This window comes from Bradysia coprophila, unplaced genomic scaffold (genome assembly GCF_014529535.1).
Source record: "Bradysia coprophila strain Holo2 unplaced genomic scaffold, BU_Bcop_v1 contig_358, whole genome shotgun sequence".
Taxonomy (NCBI): domain Eukaryota; kingdom Metazoa; phylum Arthropoda; class Insecta; order Diptera; family Sciaridae; genus Bradysia; species Bradysia coprophila.
Window position 1 is genome coordinate 6609522 of NW_023503616.1, and position 19806 is coordinate 6629327.

At 34.3% G+C, this 19806-nt stretch overlaps 1 protein-coding gene across 1 annotated transcript; it reads left to right on the forward strand.

Annotated features, from left to right (window-relative positions):
- Positions 1–14: 14 nt before the first annotated feature.
- LOC119081211 (folliculin-interacting protein 2) lies at positions 15–18877 on the forward strand. Its single transcript, XM_037189931.1, has 8 exons — positions 15–335; positions 1570–1881; positions 13576–13834; positions 13891–14745; positions 14814–15004; positions 15083–17159; positions 17336–17463; positions 17530–18877. Exons 2-8 carry the CDS (start codon positions 1805–1807, stop codon positions 17873–17875), a joined length of 3933 nt encoding a protein of 1310 aa, XP_037045826.1. The 5' UTR covers positions 15–335; positions 1570–1804; the 3' UTR covers positions 17876–18877.
- Positions 18878–19806: the final 929 nt, after the last annotated feature.

A 19806-nucleotide genomic window follows, 5' to 3' on the forward strand; every position in this document is an offset into this window, starting at 1 on the left:
AAGAAACTCAGTTTCATTAGTTTTATTCGGCTAAGCGCAAGTAAAGAAATCGTTTTCGACATTTTTCGTCAGTAATACAAGAGAAACCAATGCATAAAGTTGGAACAGCTTCAACAGCTTTCATCCATATATATCGGCTTTGATTAAATGTGTGTGACAGTTTCAGTTGTTTTTGTACGGAAAAAAGAAAAATGAATTTGCAAAGAAGAAGAAGAAGAAGAGTGATGTGATATAGCTGATTATTTTAAGTGACAATTTACGGTTATTGTTCTTTCATATCGGTGAACATTTTAATAGAATGAAAAGTTGAAGATAAGCGTCAAATCAAATCAAAGGTAGTTGAAACAGATTAACAACACCAAAAGTACCGACAAAGCAAAGGAAAACGCGGGAAACTATGTGAATTATCGCTCGCTTGTTATTGTTGAATCAAAGTCATATTTTCGAGAATCACTGAGAGTGATAAAAAAAAACGACATCTAAGATTTCGTGCGGGGAGATACTATTTTTAAAGGTTCGCAGTTCATTACAATTTTTCGTATCGCTACAAAAACCTATTCGCATCTATCACATCCGCACAGATTACTCCTATTGATGTAATTAATTGCTTCAAATTAATTTGATTATTTTCGTTTCCAACCTACATACAACGACGATTAATCTCCTAGCATTCATTCACTTTATTTACACTTCTTAAACAAAACACAACTTGAATGTGTAAGCCCATTTGGAGTTGCCGAAGAAATCTTTAGAGAGAACCACCTAAAGTGTGTATATATTTGAATGCATATAATGAACAAAAAAGCATTTTAATTTGCTTATTTCAACAGCGATATAACAGCTCACTGCTATAGCTATCTATATAGCTATACATGTTAGCCGAGTCATATGACCAAAATATCGCACACGTGATTCAAGCTTGTGTTAGTTAATGTTGTTGTACGTAATGTATTCAATGAATTAACGTTTTGTTTGCTTCATTTCAAGCGAATCTGAACAATAAATACCTATGTGATATACATGTCTGTATACACATATATTTACCACGAGTATATTTGATTCCAATTCGTGACTTTTTTTCTCTCTAATATTTGACAAATTTATATTTGTACGAACATATCATCCTTGTATTTCTTTTGGCTTATTACGTTTCCTTAGCAATTGAATGTTTAAAGAAAAAAGAAATATATACAACCAACACAAATGTTTGATTTGTTGAATGGACATTGGTGGTGCGTTCGCATATTATATTATACGTATACATTCATAACAAGCTGTAATAATATGTTTACATCGCGAAAAGTTAACCGATATTGTAACGAATAATTGGCGAAATCGTTTAGTTACTGCAGGAAGTTGGTTGAGAAAAGATTTGCACCGCTCGGATGGTATAGCGTATTTAGTTGTTCGCAAGTGAGAGCAGTTTTTTTTTTGTTCATACGTACCGAAACAGTGTGAATGCGGGACCTATATTTCTTTTGCTTAATCGGTACAGACGGTACAGAGTTGGTTTGAAAATCTTTTTTTAATTTTATCTAAAATAATTTTCGTTGGAAAATTTTTTCAAAGAAGGGAAAAAACATCAAATTGTGTGATATGACAAAAATATTTGCAATAAAAAATTTACAAAATATAACATTGGGTTATATATAAGTGATAAAACAAAAATACACCACGCAAGAGCACATGATGTGTTGTGAACGTGAACGGTGGATTTATTTTGTGTATTGTATTAATGTCGTATCAGTGTTGAGCTGTAATAATCAACAACAAGTTGCTAATAAGAAAACGCACAAATATAAAAATGGCTCTGTTCAATAAAATATTTTCATCACATAAGCGGAAAAGTACGAGTTCAACAGGCCGTCAACCCAATGCAGGGTAAGTCATAATATCCACATGCCTGAAACAGAACGAATCTTTCTCTTAATATAGTTAGAATGATGATAATGATTGACCGACATTGAAACACCTGTAGTTTGAATTGTATTTCATCTCCAAATATTATTGAATTTACATAAGTACTATAAGATATAATCGACGTAATCTATCAGCCCTTGTTTTATTGAGAGTTTTTGTCAGCTACTCAGACCGTCACAACCCTCATTTATAAGTCTAATTAGACGTGTTTTATTAACTGTATAACTCGAAAATAAAATCCATTACACTGCGTACTTCGTACAAGTTTCTCAATCTTAAAATAGTTGATAATTAAAGTATATTTATAAAATGGTTCTATCGGTCTATGTGTTGCGCTAATCATTTTTTTTTTGGTTCCACTATGGTGACGATCGTTTTGATTTCGTCCGAATCTATTTATGAAGCATATTGCTACAATCTTCTACATTAAGTTAAATAAAATTATTTCATCAGAATATCCCTTAGATGCTTCACAATGAAACATCACAAACGTTTCTCGTTTGAAAAGTACCAACGGCATCAGAAGCTACGCAACGCAGTTACAGTTTCACTTCGTGAGCGATTCGTATTAGTAACAGTTTATCAGACGACCATTTCAACCAATAGCAATTCTTAATGGAGTGCTAAACGGAGTGTTAAAGATAGCTTTTGAACGTCTTAAGTCTCTATGTCGTACATCTCTCATTTTAATATATAGCACGAAAGTCTCATTTTAGTCAAAACTCGACAAATAGCAGGTGTAGAGAGCGAATCACATGATTTGCAGAACACAATTTATTGGAATTGATAATGTAAGAAATAAAAGACAGGTAGCTCTTTTTATCTTAATTGAACTTATAATTCATTTGACATTACTACCATACCTTGACAGAACTGGCATATTATGAAATATTTTCTGTCTATCTAAACATGAAATCAGAAGGTGAACCTCAATCATCTGTTGATTTGAATATATCTGGCTAGGGCTCTTGAATATAGTAATAGTAAAACAAAAGAATTACAAGACATTACGTGATATTGAACCCAAAATACCTATCAAGTAGAATCTGAAGTGATATTAAGACATGACGTTTCTCTATTCTGTGATTTACTTGTGTTTCACAAAATATTTTCGCTATCTCAAAACAGATGGCCCGAGTTTCTATTCCATTTTTTTCTTTTTAACGAAAAGAGGATATGACGTTTTTATCGAACTTTGGTGCCACGGCACATCCGATTAGGTACACCGTACACCTTGGGGTATAATGTCAACAGAAAAATAATTAGATTCTCACTCGATGGATTTTAGAAAAATATAATGTTAGCGTATAGCGCAAGGTTTCAGCACTTCAGAAAAGTAATTAATATTTTAATCGGTGCTACGCGATAAGAATTTGGAAAACTGTTTGCTTCGTAGCCTTTTTCCAAATTCTTATCTTGTTACGCGATACTGGGCCAATTGAATATTAATAACTGTTCAGGAGTCGTGAGATCATGCAAGCTGACATTATATTTGACTAAAATCCGCCCGTAAAAATTTAATTATTTGGCAATGGGTTACTGCTTGCTTCAAAAACGAAGTGACTGTAGAATGGAAACAGAGAAAAGTATTAGAAAATTCATTTCGGAATATCACGCCAGTAGGTTGCCATCCGTTTGTCAAGTAAAAAAGTTAATTAATTAGAAGTATGCAACTCCTTTAGTATGATTAACGTTTAGCGTATTTAATTTTAGTCACCATAATACAAGAATTCGAAAATATTACGTCCATTACACATTTCAGCCAAATATACGACATCAATCTCGTTCCAATTTATACCTACATTCATCTACAACATTTATTTCAAAGCTGAACTCTATCAACTGTAGTCAGTACGTTGCGTATCACTATTTTCGTATGAAATGTATTTAATTTTGTATTATAAAACATTCGTCTACCGACTAACTATAAAGATATAGATACGCTATGGCTATATGTTATATGCAAACAGAGGAAAGCACGTGAGAATTACTCACCAGATTTTTTTTTTCTCATAGAATATTTATATTGAACGTCGTTATTTATATACGTGTATCTAGACTATGATGTATAAATGTATTCAAAAATGAAAAGTCGTTTTCGGCTTCGGTTAAGTATGAATGCAAAATCTTGAATGATTAAAGGTGATTTTAAACTATTTAACTAACTAAAGGTGATTTTATATTAAAGGTTACGTTTGTGTGTGTGTATTAATTTCATATATATAAATGTCCATTTCCATCAATATAGATGTTATTCAAGTTCAAAAGCTAGATATTTGCCACAGAAGTTGTAAACAAATAACTTTTCAATAAATAATTATGTCTTTGTCGATGAAAGTTATTTTTTAATTGAATTACATTAGATGAAGTCAGTCGAAACGCTAACATTACAGAAAGAATTTTGTTTTTATCGGCCAAATATCACAAAGGCATGTCATTATGATCAAATTGAGAACACGCTGTAGTTAGTGTATTTCAAAAGATCAACTTTACGTGCTAGCATGCGGAAGAGCGTACTTTACTTGACTAGTTGTAGCAGTGAAAATGCAATATTACCTCAAGCTAGCATATCCGACAAATGATAGATATGGTCAATTTTGTTTGCAGTTTGCCCATCCGAGCCAGAAAGTTAAAACGGCAATTAGAGGGCTCGTCATTTTATTATCTGTTTCGTTGACTGCACTCAAAAACGTGAGGTAGGATTCTTACTTGTCCGTGATATAAACGTTACCAATTGTAAAGTTACTGGTTGAAAGTTACTCTTTTATCGATCCAGTAATTTCTCATTGCCACGATCAAGAAACGTACCAGTTCTTTTGGTTAACAAACATTTACCAATTGTTTTTCGAGTGAGATATCTTACACATTGCTTGCAAATTATTGTTTGGTTCACATTCTGCACGTTCTCCAAACCACATATCAGGCCACCCAAAACAACAAATTTAGAAGCAGTCTTTTCGTAGCCCTCGCGTAATGTACGTAACATTTCTTGATTAGTTCCATTTAAAAGTATTTATGTCGAAACGTTAAAACATCAGCTGAGTAGAGGAAGGTATGTACGTTTCAAAGGGTATTGTAACTGTTACGGTGTTCCGAGCTATTCGAGTTTTTCCGCTACTTATTAAGTGTGAAAAATTACTGTTTCCTCTGTTTATCTACCATTAACATCGAACGCTTGTTGTTATAATTTATTCCCCTCGTGAATGTCTTTCCTAAGTTGAAACTTTTTTAATTATTCCGCTTTTGAAAAAATTTTCCACAAATTAGTATTCCACTTCGTTAATTTGGTTTCTTCCAAATATGTTCACATTTAATGTAAAAATTGTACGAAATGTTTATTGATTACAGTTTTGTTTCTTTACTATTGCATGATATATGTACTATTGCAGGAAACTGAAGTCAGACATTTGCATCTTTGAGCTGAGATTAGCGAGTACTTTCGAATTAATTTTGCTTTGAATATCGGATTGATATGAAGATTTAATTTTTTGTTGCAGTGTCACAAATTTTGCATTTGATTGTGATTGTGAAAGGCTTCTGCTGTAATGTTTCGTTCGATTTCTCAATGTTGCCTATGAATAAACGAATACGACCTGATCACATCCGCCTTCCTCTCGTTACTATGAGACACACTTATGTCATCAAATAATATTTATTAATAAAGAACGTACTGTCGCTGTCATTATAAATTTTAATTTGTCAAAATAAATCTCAAAAAATTTCCATTGTTGAAACTTGTCATTAGCGTCTTGTCGTCTATATTAGCTAAGTCACACCGCCTTACCTTTAGGTAGTGATTATTTCAACAACAAAAATGTGATGTTCATTATTGACGTTAAGGTTTATGAACGCTTGTAATCAATTCGTGTGTCGTCGTGCTAATCATTTGTTTTGAGAATGAAATTGATGACCAATTGGTCGGACAATGTTAAATGGACTAAACGCTTCATTTCTTTTCAAATATTTGATTGGATATGACTATTATTTGATTTGTTTTACTTAAACATAGACCGAGAGAACGTCACTGCGAACATAAAAAATTGCTTTGAAAATCCGATTTTGATTTCCCGTGCGCCACCTTGAAATGAACAGTGAAATAATCGTGGTAAATTGATAACCTTTCAGGAACGACTAGTCATTTATTGTCGACAGCTAAATATAAGATAAAAATAAGCAAGCAATTAGCTGTGTCAAGTGTTCTCTATACCACACAGGTACGTAGTGGTAACCAAATGAAGTAAAAAAGTTTGTTTGAAATGCTAGACAAATTCTGCAGAAGTAATTCATTCTGTACATTTACTCTATACAAAAGATAAAAAAAATTCACTTTTTGTAAGAGCTGTCTCGACTAGTGGTTTTCCGATCGAATCTAAATTTGATTAGATATAAAAATTGGCATTTTCGGAACTGTTGGGTTGGGACAAACTTTGACTGGTGGTTTCTCAATCGAAAAATTTTACCAGCAACAATTTTCCATAGCAACAAAGGATAAGATATAGTACAAATACTTTCGAAATTAATTGATGATTCGTCCAGTTTGTATATAACTTCAATTACAAATCTACTCGGAATTTTGTTACGGCATTATGGTCAACGAGATGGATCACAAAGGTAGGAATGACGTCGATAACGAAACCAAAAAACAAATTCAATATCTTACGCAAATATTTGAAGCACCTTGCAATTTGCTATAATAATTTATTAGCACCACAAGTTATATTTTCAACTTTTTTTTTTAAATTTGTTTGTCACGAGACTTGAAATTACTCAAACTTCTGTTGTAAATATGAATATAATGAACGAATACCTAAAACGACCGGTCGTTTGAATTGAAACACAGACCTTGTTTACAAAAAAAAAAACGAAACGCCTTAAATATTAAATAAATAATTGATAACATCTTTTTGTGGATCCATAAAGAAGAGAGAACACCGATATTTACACAGCTTACACACAAAAATGCACGAAAATATGGACATTAAAATTGTGAATTGTATAGACGTATATGTCTTCAAATCATGTGATTATTTTAGTAACTGTCATCATCATACCGATGAAACTGAAACAGTTTCAACTAAACAAACTCGTTTGAGCACGAGATCTTGTTTTTGACAAACATTTTTTTTTTCTCGACACATTATTATATTGAGCAAAGAATTGAAAATTAGCATTTTTGTGGTTTGCTAATTTGAATACAAATCGTTCGGTTGAGAGGTGGATGTTTTCAGCTGAAACTATTTATCGTAAATTCATTCAAATATTGAACATTCAAAAAAAATTCTTGAATGAGTAATTTTTAGTAGCAAAAAACTACACCTTACATCAGCACCATTGTGACTTCAATAAGATTCTACATTCATTGCAATCCATAGGTTCAACGCTAGGACAAACTTTCATTTTGTCAAATTCTTAAAATCCGAAATGATTTTAATCGGCGAGTAGAATATATCACAGGAATAGTCACTTAGTGACCTTATCGTAATAAGCCTAAGTAATGCTAATAATATACACGCGTCATTCAATGGCTGGCGAATTATTTGCGAGGAACGACCGATAACGAAAAATATTTTGTCATTAAATGCGACGTAAAATCTTAGTATAACCATGCGAACATAATTGCTTGAGTTTGTGAGTAATGACCAGGATGTTATTTACCGCTGCCTCTACGTAGCGATTGAATTTGCTTTCTCAATATATCCTATTCCTTTAAAGCATGTGAACTATACTCTTATCGTATACTTGGAATCCATGTCTTATTTATGCAATCATAAAATAATTAAAGGATTACAGCATAAATCAGAATCAATCAAACTTGCTTTATCAACTGATATCCCTTCATTATCATATCTCTATATTTAGACCGAACAATAGTAATTAACAGTGACGACACATTTTTGAAGCATACCTACGGCTTTCATTTCATTACACACAAATTCAATTAACAAGACCTGTTGTACGCATTCTCCGTCAGTCATATAACAATTATATTATCAGTTTATGTTGTGTGTACGACTTAAATACAAATCATATGACTTATAATTAATCGATAATTGATGGATGATAATGTTTTTAGGTAGGTAGGTCTAAGTGGTTCCGATTATAGTAGAGCTTAGCATGATTGATTGTTGAGAGATTATTGTTTCTTTTCTTTTCATTTCGTTCAGAATTAATGTGCTAATTAAGTAATATCGGATTTAGACAGTATGTACGAAACTTATCTGGAAATAGATTTTAATTATTCAGTAACAAGTAAACAATCAAATTACAAACAAACGTACTTAACTTATCACTTTTATTTTCATCAAACTGAAGTAATCAGTACAATTTCGTAGAGGCACTTTAATTCTCATAAATTATAATAAAATTTTTAAAAAACGCTGACTGATAATAATTTGCATGTTAGGTCAACGGAGCAAACACCGCACACACATATTTGAATGTTTTTTTTTGTTATTATTTTATCAGCAATAGTTTATCACCATTTTCACGTGATGTTTTATTATTTCTGTTTTGTTTGCGTTCAACATCGTCAAAATAAGTAATATTATACGTTAATCACATGAGCTTTTAATTATATTTTGGTTTTTCTCATTATTGATTGATGGCATATATAAAATTTACAGTTTACTGGTTCGGGTGGAATGTGCGTAAAGATAACAGCAAGCAAGACATTCGTTTCGTAATACATTGCGTTCGACCTAAACTAAATTAAGAATTTTACGCACGCTTCTTTATCGCTTTTAGGAATATATTAGTGGGGTTAACAGCTAGAGGAAACAATTGCCGGATCGTTTGATTTGATCGAATAGAACTGAAGGTAAATAGAATGGCTATTTGATAGAAAATAGATTTATCAAATTGAGGTTACTGTCAATTATTAGTAGTTAAATTGGGAGACCAATTGGTATTTTAGGGCAATTGGCTATCAATTTCTGAGTTTGAATTATGGAGCACTTATTTTGAGTAGTTGGCCAACCCGCTTATCTCAAGTTTCTTACAATACTCCTTCTACATTTCTCTCTTGATAAAGCTCCTTGCACATAGGTAAGATTGATGAGATTCTTGTACGAACGTTGAATGTGACAAAAGGCAAAGAGGAGTTCGGTCATGCTTTTAAGAATACAAGTCTGTGCTTCTGTTACAAACTACAAAACCATCTAGTAAATATGAAAAACGATGGGACACAATTTTATCTAATTTATCACCCCTCAAATAAAGTATGGAGATGAAGCATTCGACTCACATCAATCAGTCTATTGTTTTTTGTTGGAAACGTGTTCATCTTTCGGTCATTTTCCAGATGCTAAAACTGATAGCAAATGATAAGAGCAGTACTTTACACTTAGCTATCGTAATGCGTGCGTGACACATGAAACATATGAATCAGTATTACCTAATATCAAGAAATTTTAAGGTAAACAACATCAATTTCAACTATTCTTTTCACTTATTATCTTTGAAATGAATTTTTGACTTAGACGAAACAATAGACTTTTCACACAAAATTTATTACATTTCGATTAAGTTTTGAGATATTTCCTTATCAGAAACTTCTCGCTGTCCAATTAAAGTTTAATCAAATACCAGATTTATGGTCAGTGATAAATGAACTATTTTCAACAACTTAAATCAAATGACTTTTCAAGATGATTTTGGCTATTAAGGAAAAATGCTGATATTTAGACTCAGGCGTGTGTCTCCACTGTCTAGTCTAGATTATGATCAGACGCTAGCTATTGTAACTTACAACAAATTTGAATATCTCGCTGTAGACAAGATTTCATTGTTATCAGACTGTCGCCTTAATGAAAAAAATAAAAAAATAAATTACGAAACAAACAGATGCATTTTGTGAATGAATTCGAATTCTATGTTTCTCAATTTAGCATTGAAGGCTACGGGTCAATTGTAATTAAAATAGTCTCAATTGTGACGATAACCAAAATTTTGCGACGTATATTTAAGACGTAAGTGACTGCGACATAAATATAATGTTTTTGAAATGACAACTGAGTAGAAAGAGATATCACATCAAGGTGATAAAGGACTTATAAATATATTTAAGAGGAAACAATCTTCGATGTATTTACTGATGCACATTAGGAAATTTTCTTCCACACGTGCAGATATTTTTTAAACCCTGAAACGAAGTACTTTTAAATCAGAATGGTTTTTGTCGTCCAATTCGTAAATTGAAATCTACGTCCATCAGATACAATTAGTGGTTTCTTAATATGTTAAGCTATTTCAATACCGCATACTTTCAATCATATATTGTGAGACCTCGACTTGCCCAAATGTTCTATCTTTTCAATGAAAAAAAGATTAAAACCGTCGACATTATGATTGTCAATAATTTTGGAAGTATTTCGCAAATACCACAAAACCGACTAACATATGCAAACTGTTTCCGTTCACACTGCAATCGAAATAATTGACAAATCCTTGGTAACATCTCCACATAGTCTGGTAATGAAGACTACCTGCGAATTCGTGTCGCTGATGATGATATGAAGAAAATGAGAGTCACTTCAAGTTTATTTAAACTGGGACTCACATGAGCATTTACTATAAACAACTTCATCACAAATGTATATGCAAATCTTAAACAAACAAAAACAGAAAGGTAAAGTTTCACACTCAAATTATTTTTTTTTCTCGTTCGTATGTAACCAAAATTACGTCTAGCGCTGACGAGAAACTCACATGACTCGAGTGACTATTTTATGATGTTATACATGCTGTATGTATGTATATTATACGCTTTTATACCAATCATTGAATAAATATATTTAAAATATACAAAGTATTGATGTATAACGCTACGCATTTTGTACATGTACATACCACTCACATATTCAACGTTGTTTTCTTATGTTGTGTGTTTGACTTTATTTATAAAAAAGTGTGATTTATTTATAATGGTTCCATAAATTTGAACCGATGATTCTGTAGGAGATGTATATATAATGTGTGTCACTATGGAATATTTAAATATATTTGCATAATAAAAGTCAAATGCATTCAAGTCATACGACAAAAAGATTAAGGAAGTTCACTCATTTTGCATTTATTTTGCTTGTATATAATATGCGAGTTTACGTCGTTATTATTTCAAAATAATTTACTATTTTATAAGACTTTAATTCGTAACGGATTAATTCGTTCTGTTTAGCATACATCTCTGTCGTATGCACTTATTCCATTTATTAAGATAAATTAGATCTTTGCCAAGCTGCCGAAATATGTCTCATTCGCATTCGGTCTGGACAGCGTTATACTTAACGGATTAAACAAAATTTCACAGAGCCGACTAAAATTGAAAACATTGTGCAGCAATTATATATTTGTGGTGAATAGAACGACCGAAATTTCTTTTTCCTTAATTGAGTTACATAGAAATAATGGCAAAATTTCTATGGGTCTGTACTTCCTTGCTTCTCGTGACAGAGTGTGCCAAACGGGATCTCATTACGTCTTAAAAATTGGAACTACCAATAGAAAACAAGTTCCATTAGACATACGTTTTCCTCGTTGACGGAGTACAGCAATTGTTTTTCGTTAAGTGGTAACTGTCAAAGTTCAATATCCATCTCTCTTTTCTACCCATCTCTATTATATCCTTGTCGCAAAATTCGCTAGTGAATTGACGAATAATTGCTGTACGTGCTCTTGAACGTGCAAATGTTTTGTTCAGTTTGCGACTAGAAAAAGAAGCCGAGCCGAATCTAAAATATTTATTTCTGCATAATTTAGGAACCGACTCTGATTAACTTCAGTTTTGCACATTAAAATATGGATTAGAAATTAAAACGTAACTCTGACTGGGCGCTTCAATTGCATAGAAATTTTAGAATTTTCAAGATATTGCTACAGTTTTCTAAATTCTAAAACTTGTAGAAACTTTAGAGGGTTATAGTATTTTTTAGAAATCGTAGTAAATTCTAGAAAATAAAAAAAAAATGTTTCCTAGGAATCGTGATTGGATCACAGTAAGGTGCATTATCAGATTGTGCCCAATAAAACCAGGTCAAAAAAAGTACCTGATCTGGTTTTTTTTACATGTTTTTCAGGTCGACCTGGATTTTTGATCCTATCTGATTTTCGACCTGGCTTTTCATGTCAACCTGGATTTTTGGACTCTTGAAATCTCGTATTTTGAAATAATTGGAATACTTTTCTGTATTCAACTGTATTATGTTCAACTATATTCATGTTCTGTATTTAGTTTTCTGATAAAGACTATTATTTATAAAAATCTGATCTGGTTTTTTGTTCGACCTGGAAATCCATATCAGAACCAGATCGAAAAAATTCGGGTCGAGGACCTGGTCCGTTGACCTGATAGTAATCCTTACATACGAATTTGTTGTTTTACAATGCAAACGTCTTTGTGTGAATCTGCCTTCATTAATTCTCATAAGTATAAATTCAAGCTTTTCCCACACTTAATTTTGAATATATTTTATTGTCGACGTAGCCATGAAGATGGCAAGGTAAAATGAGCAAATGCAATTTATAACCACAAAAGATTGATGTTGAAAAAATATAAGGAAAATGCCACCTTAGCTTAAGTTGCAGCATCACTAACAATAATAATAAGACCTCGATCTAGACATGATGAGAAAAATGTAATTAAACAATAATGTTTCAGCCGGTATAAAATAAGACAAAAAGTCTAACGTTTTGCTGCTTGAAGTCAAGTGGTTAGATTAGGATTGTCGTCATAGTTACGTGAGCTAAAATAATTGTTAAAACTTTTAATTAAAAACTGGTGTTCAATTTTCTTAGAAACAAGCTTTGGTCTGATGCGTCAATATTGATATTACACTACACATCATATGATTCATATAAAGCATGATTCCGAAAATTAAATTTTAGCGTAACTTCCATTGTCTTTTTATCTTGCCGTAATGACTGGAACATTATTTTATTTCGAACCAAATCGTCTGCAAAATTCTAATTTGAAGAATTTATGGACACTAAGTCTTCGAATAACTGCCATTATCAGTAATTTATAGTTTTAGGTAGCCGGGGCTTACTTCGAAGTCATATGGTTTCATTAAAATTAGATAAACAAGCGTTCACGTTATGCAAGCAATGAGACATTCCGTAATTCAAAGGAAAAGATATTCTGTATTTACATAAGACGTCTGTGGACTGTCGGAAAATTTGTTATATTGGACTAGGTTCAGAGGAGGGATTTACTTTTTAATCTTTGACTTTGAGTAAATAACCTGGTCTTTAGTTATCGTTTGTTTATTGCCTGACATACATACGGTGTACCGTAGACTAAACACAAAATAAAACACCGGGCTCTGCACCAGGAAAATGATAAACACACGTCACGTGTGTTTAATCATTTATGATTACAGTAAGATGGGTTGTTTTGCCATAATTAACAAATTGTTTATCGTTGTCAACAACCAATTTATTTTTATCTTGAGTTCACGACTACTTTTCGTTGCAATAAAGTTTATAAAATAATCAACGATTCTATTTGTCAGAAGTCGCTAATTGTGATAAATTGATCACAATGATTAAACAACACTCTAAGCTAATAATTCTTCTCAGTGCTTTACATCCTAGACAATACAATAAAATTGAATTTATGAGCATGAACTCTCGTTTCTAAGTCTAACTTATCTTTTGCAGGCAATTTCCATTCTCAAACGAACAAGTTCGTATTCTACTTTACCAAGAAACTGAATCCAATGGACGAAAACTTCTATTCGATTCAAATGCTATACAGAAAGTAAATCTGTCAGCAAGTAATACTCCGGCTGATAAATCATACATCGAAATCAGCGATGGGATTGGTTACAAATACGTGAAACCCGAAAATGATCACAATTCCATTGGTGAGATGGTATTTGGTTCGGTGGCGATGGCTTACAGAGGGACCGCCCTAAAGGTAAAATATTCTTTTTTTGCTACGTTGATGCGACATTTCATTATTGCTAATTTTAGGTCCATTGGATGCACAGCCCCACTCGAATACTATGCTCGAAAGTGTTTCTGTCGCCCATTTATCCGAACCAATTCTTAGCCAATTCGTCGAATGATAGCGCTAACCATACGGATGTGAATTCTCTAGACACGAGTTCGGTAAATTCGTTTTCGTTGTCAGTGGGTGTCAGTGACCAATTGAATGTTTTGGGCTGTGAAAAGTACCACACGAATCCTTTGGACGTGCCACATTCAGAAACATCGGAAAGCGGTCCCAGTTTTGCATACAGCGATTCTGGATATGGTGGCGACGGATGGAATGTTTCGTGTTCATCATACTGCCCGTACTCATCAACACGTAGTAGTTTGACGTCGATGTACAGTGACCGTGGTGAAAACTCGCGAAAATTTAGTGTCGATTCATCCATGGTAGACTCGTCGACGGGACGAAGTAGTGGAAATTTACAACGTAGAATATTGCGCAACATGTCAACGTCATTTGAAAACCGAAAATCAGTTAGTGATTGTATTGGATTTATCGGAGACAACTCTAGTCAACAAACTACTCAGGGTGGAAGTGAAGGTTATATTGTTAAGGCGCGCAGAAGTAGCGAACAAGTGGAAAGTCGCAGCAATCCGGAAATGATGCGAAGGAAAGGTGCCAGTGGAGACATGTTTCGGAATCATCATTCAAGCGTCCGTTCGACGCTTCGACGGGCCAAAATCGGTTTGGCAGTTTGTATAACCATGTCGGAGTCGGTTGAAAAGGAAATGCAACTCTTTTGTTCCGAGCACATTGCACTACTAGAATCGATGATGTGTCGATTGAGAGCGGCTGCTGAAAATGCTTGGATTAATTCCAAACGGAATGGTCAGGTATGTTGAGCTCTTGGCAGTTTAAAATGACGTTCATTGGTTAATTTGGAAAACTAAAATTCATTTAGGTAATGCTGCTTCACGCCTGGTTTTCAGCAACCGAATGGATAACTGACTTGTTCACCGCACCCAGACTAATCGAACCAATTTGGCTGGCATTAAGCTGTGGATACTCGAATGATCCATCAAGTTTAGCGCACAATTTCATGAATGAGCTATGCTGGTTGCTGAATTCAGCCGATACCAAAGATACTAATTTGTAAATGAATCAAATACGTCACATTGACTGCACCATCAATATGTAACCATTCTCCTTTTCTTTTCTTTGTTCGCATAGTTTTGTAAGTAAACTTCTTACCGCAATTCTCACACATCATCTTGGCTGGGTGTGCACTGTGGCACCAATATCAAATTATTCCACGTCGTCGAAGAATGTTGCCGAGGCCATTGCCAAGGAAGAAAAGGATAAAATGTCTGAAATATCGAAATATCATCCATATAACGCTCTGTGGGCGCAGATGGGTGATCTGTACGGCGCTATTGGCAGTCCACCGAAAATATCAAAGACAATCGTATGTGGAAACGAAACAAAGTTCGTGGAAAAAGTGTTAAATGTGCTCACCTATTTCATTCGTTGCGGTGAAATCCGACGTGACGTACGGACAGAGATTTTCGAAAAGACGGTAGTAGATGGCATTGTGAATAAATATGCGAATCCAGTTGTGGATGTGAACAGTATTGTTGATTCGGTTACGTTGTGCAAATCGAGTATTTTGAAAAAGGCTACCGGTCTAACACGTACGCCCACATGCATAAAAGATTTGACTGCATTAAGTGATAATAGTTTAAGTGAAGCGAATGCTAATCAAGCAATTAATTCTAGTCTGACATCGGCGTTCAAGAAAAACGACATCCCCAATGTGTTAATATTCCGCGAATCGCGAATTGTGCGCCAGGAATTGCGAATCGGAAATTTTCTCATGGACACGGGCATTGAAATGAACACAAAACAGAAATTAGATATGCAAAATTACCAAGCCAGAGGTCAGCTGGGAGAACATATCAAATTATTGGTTACAAGTCCAGATAATGAAGAGATAAACGTGGGAAGTTTGGATGAATACAGCACTGAAAGTGAGGATACGGTCGAGGAAGCGACCGAGTGTTCGGTCGGTGTTAATCCAACGCCTCAGGTATCGATAATTGGTCCAACGCTTAGTGATATGATAACAGCAAATAGTATTGGTCAAGGTCGTAATCCGTCTACATTCCTATGGGGCATTGAGCCAGTAAAGGAAGGATTGAGTGTGGAACAATGGCAAAACATCGAAAAAGGCATCGAAATGCGCAATGGCAACTGTTTGTCCGATGGTAAATTGGACATTTTCTCCGTATACAATAAAGAACAAGACGTACCTGAATTGAAACGATCTAAAAGTTTGTACACCAAATCGACCAATGCCAAGAACAGCGATCGCGTGCGAAAACAAAAATTGATAAGGAAGGCAAGCTTTTCGTTTGTTGACTGCCAGAACGACGAACACAATGATCCATCCGAATTGAAGAGTCATCCAAGCTTATCGGATTTGATAACAGCGAACAGTGTCGGTGTCAGTGAACGATTAACCTGGGGTATTGAACCATACAAAGAAGCCGTTAGTTTGGAGGAAGAGCAACACTTTGAGATAGCGAAAAAGCGTATTGAAAATACACGTCGTCAATCCGGTGTGGTATTCGTTCTGGGCGATAATGACACGTTGATCGGATTGAAAAACAACGGCAGCAATGAAATTAAAAAATCCGAAACTGAAACGAAAATCGAACGTAGTCTGAGTATGAAGAAGACCTGTTCGCATAAGAAACATTCCGGGGTAAAATTCAATTTCGAACAATATCCGCAAATTGCCACCAATTACATGAAAAACAAAAACATCGACATAGCCAACTATGACTTCATCGACAAAGGACTGAAATTGGAAGAAGGATCGAATTTGATTTATGGACCAAGCACCAGCAATTTCCCCAGCAGCACCAGCGAAGACGACAATACCGAATGTGAATATTGTGCGGGCAATACATCACGCATCTTACAAACGCCATCGAATGCCACCGAATTGGAATTTTCGGTGGATGACAACAACTATTTACCGTTTATGGATACCAAGAAGGTATCCGATGCCACGTCGTCATCATCGTCACCATCGCCATCGAAAGAAACGAAATCGAAAACGAAAACTGTCGACGATAAGTTACAGCCATCGAAACAGATTCAGTTCATCGAATTGCCAATGCCGCAGTACACCGTCGTTAAGGACGAAAATGACCACTCAAAGCAATCGCAACATCGTCCCGGCTTTATACCGTCGCTGTTCATTGGGGTTACGGATCATTATATATCAGACATGGTACTGCAGGTAAGGCGCAATGCTTATAACAGATTTTATCTTGAAATTTGAAACATTGTGGTGTCCGATACTTTATCCATTTGTCCTTTGCAAAATGACAATAGGATTAAGTCTTCTGTACGCACGAGTTAACCAGTATTATTGACATGACCGTACTAACAGATTTTATTTCAAAAACTTTGCAGGGAACAATTGCACCTCCAGCTAAATGGGAAGGCAAATTAAAGAATCATCTGGCCTTGGCATCACGTTGTGCAATGATTGAACAAACACCTACCGAAAATATCGCAATTATAGCCAACATTGACAAATGGTAAACATTGTTAACCCTGTCTCCATGCTGCATGTGTCTTACTTCTTCCTCTTCTTTTATAAACAGGGATGTGAAATTGATGTCTTCGCAAACAACAGTTTTGCCGAACACCAACGGGTCCTGTATTGGCATGTCTCAATTGGTATCATCAATGCTGGAAACCGTTCATGCAATGTGGACGTCCGGTATCAATGCTTACCAGTGCATGTCGTACATAGAATCGAAACTGCAAGAACTGTACCTTCAATCGGAAACTTTGGCTGCCTTCCTGTTAGCAACGAATTTCTGTAATTTAGAGACGATAACGTCAGCTTTAAACTTAACGGAATACGATGTGCCTTTGTTAATGTCTGTAGCCAGTTGTCATACACCCCAGTTGACTGAGAAATATACATGTAGCTATGGTCGATAGGATCTCTCGGCTTTGTAAGCCCCATTATGCTATTAAATTTGTCAGAATTTCCAACGCTTTCAATTCTTGGGAAATATTTTCTGTTACTGCAGTCATAACTCAGGACCAATTATAAACCAAACACTTAGGCTAATGTACTGTCGGAACCACCAAATTCTATCACTGTGCACATATTTTTCTATCATACAGTTTATTGGTCAGAGTCAATATTAAAGTGAAGTAAAGTCGATGCTAAGAGTCGCATTCATAGTCTTCAAAATGCCTATATTGCCAAGGACCTTCGTGTTATACAAATTGTGGTGAAGGTTTAGATCTGACTAGACGAAAATTGTAAGAACAAGAAGAAAATTGACTTAATTATAGACAAGGGCTAAGCTATTAGCTGCAATCGAATTAATTCAAGCATTCACATTTTAGAACACATTTCTTTTGCATACCACTACTGCCAACTAACTTGGTTGATGCATGTGATTGTGAACACCCAAAAAAGGTTCTATCGGTTAAGACATATTCTAAGAGCTGGTAGAAGGAGGGCCACAAATGTAAAGAGTTTGTTGTAGACAAGACAAAACTAATAAAACGAATACCAGCTTGCGTTTTAACAATTAAGGAACGAAGTCTTTCTAGGCAACGCTATATACGGGGAGGTAGCGTCAATTCAATAGAGACACTCATATACAAAATTCACCTCATCATAGGAGGTCTACGCGCATCTAATAAAATGGCGATTGACGCTATCTCCGCAGCGGTATACAGCATTCTAGTATCGTATCGTTCTGCGCATTCATGTGAATGCGCGTATTTTGTAAAAAGGATTATCATTCTTTCGCAGACCCCAGTTTCTTATGCATGTTAAAACTGATGACGTAAAAGATTGTTTGAAACTGCTATCATCAAAGGAAGTAAAAGATTCGATAACTATACTGGTGACATCTGTGAAAGTTTAATGTTTTCAATTGGATGATGTCCTTTTACACTATTAAAACTGGTAAAATGTAATAAGAAAAAACCCTTCCATTCAAGGAGAACTGCTTCCACGTTCTCCACATCATTGTGATATGTAATTTAACGGAATATGTTATCTGTCGGTTTAGGTTAATTTTTTACAGAAATAATAATAATAAATCAATGAAGTGTGTAGACTTTTTAATTGTTTTTATGTTAATTTAACTTTACAAACAGTCAAAATAAAAATCAATTTTGATAACATCGCAGTTTTGAGATTAAATATTTTTTTCCCTTTTATTTACAAAGATCTGACCCACATCATTGAGTTAATTTTTTTTTTTTAAATTATATTTAGGGAGCTCTCTTAAGTGTAAAGAATGATATAAAACATAGACGTAAAATGTTTGCTTATATTTTCGTATTTTTTCGTTATTATTGTAATACAGAAGATGTTCTAATCGTTCCTCAATTTAGTTGTTGTTTTGTTTTCGTTTTCTTATCGTAGACATAAGATTTGTAATGTTATGTAGTGACAAGAGAATAATTTATTTTTATCATGTTAATGTAACGAAATAAATTAATTAACAAATTTTTTTAGTTTTTAAACTTTTCTTTCACTGCTCAGAACTGAAATACATACAAAATACATCAAATAGACCAAGTGATCGCCTGGATTTCATTTTCTCAAGGCCACGGTTTGAAGCTTACTTCTTGTTTCCAGAGGACTTTTGTGAGGGTCGGGTCTAGTGTATGTTTCCGTCGTCACTCATCTGTGTTAAAAACTTAACAACTTAAGAATGGAACTAAAGAAAATTATTGAAATACTAGTCGTGCTTAGAACAAATTGATTTGACACTAATTTGGGATGTCTTAGATTTCTTGTGTACGACTACTATGTATAACGGCTGAGATAAACTGAAACACCAGAGACTTAGGTTCTAGAAGAGGAGGCAGCTATCTAGCAACCATAGCGCTCAAAAATA

Coding starts and splice junctions, on each gene's coding strand:
- LOC119081211 (XM_037189931.1), top strand. CDS start 1,805: ATGGCTCTGTTCAATAAAATATTTTCATCACATAAGCGGAAAAGTACG. Junction 13,835..13,890: donor ACAGAGGGACCGCCCTAAAG/GTAAAATATTCT, acceptor TGCTAATTTTAG/GTCCATTGGATGCACAGCCC. Junction 17,464..17,529: donor ATAGCCAACATTGACAAATG/GTAAACATTGTT, acceptor TTTTATAAACAG/GGATGTGAAATTGATGTCTT.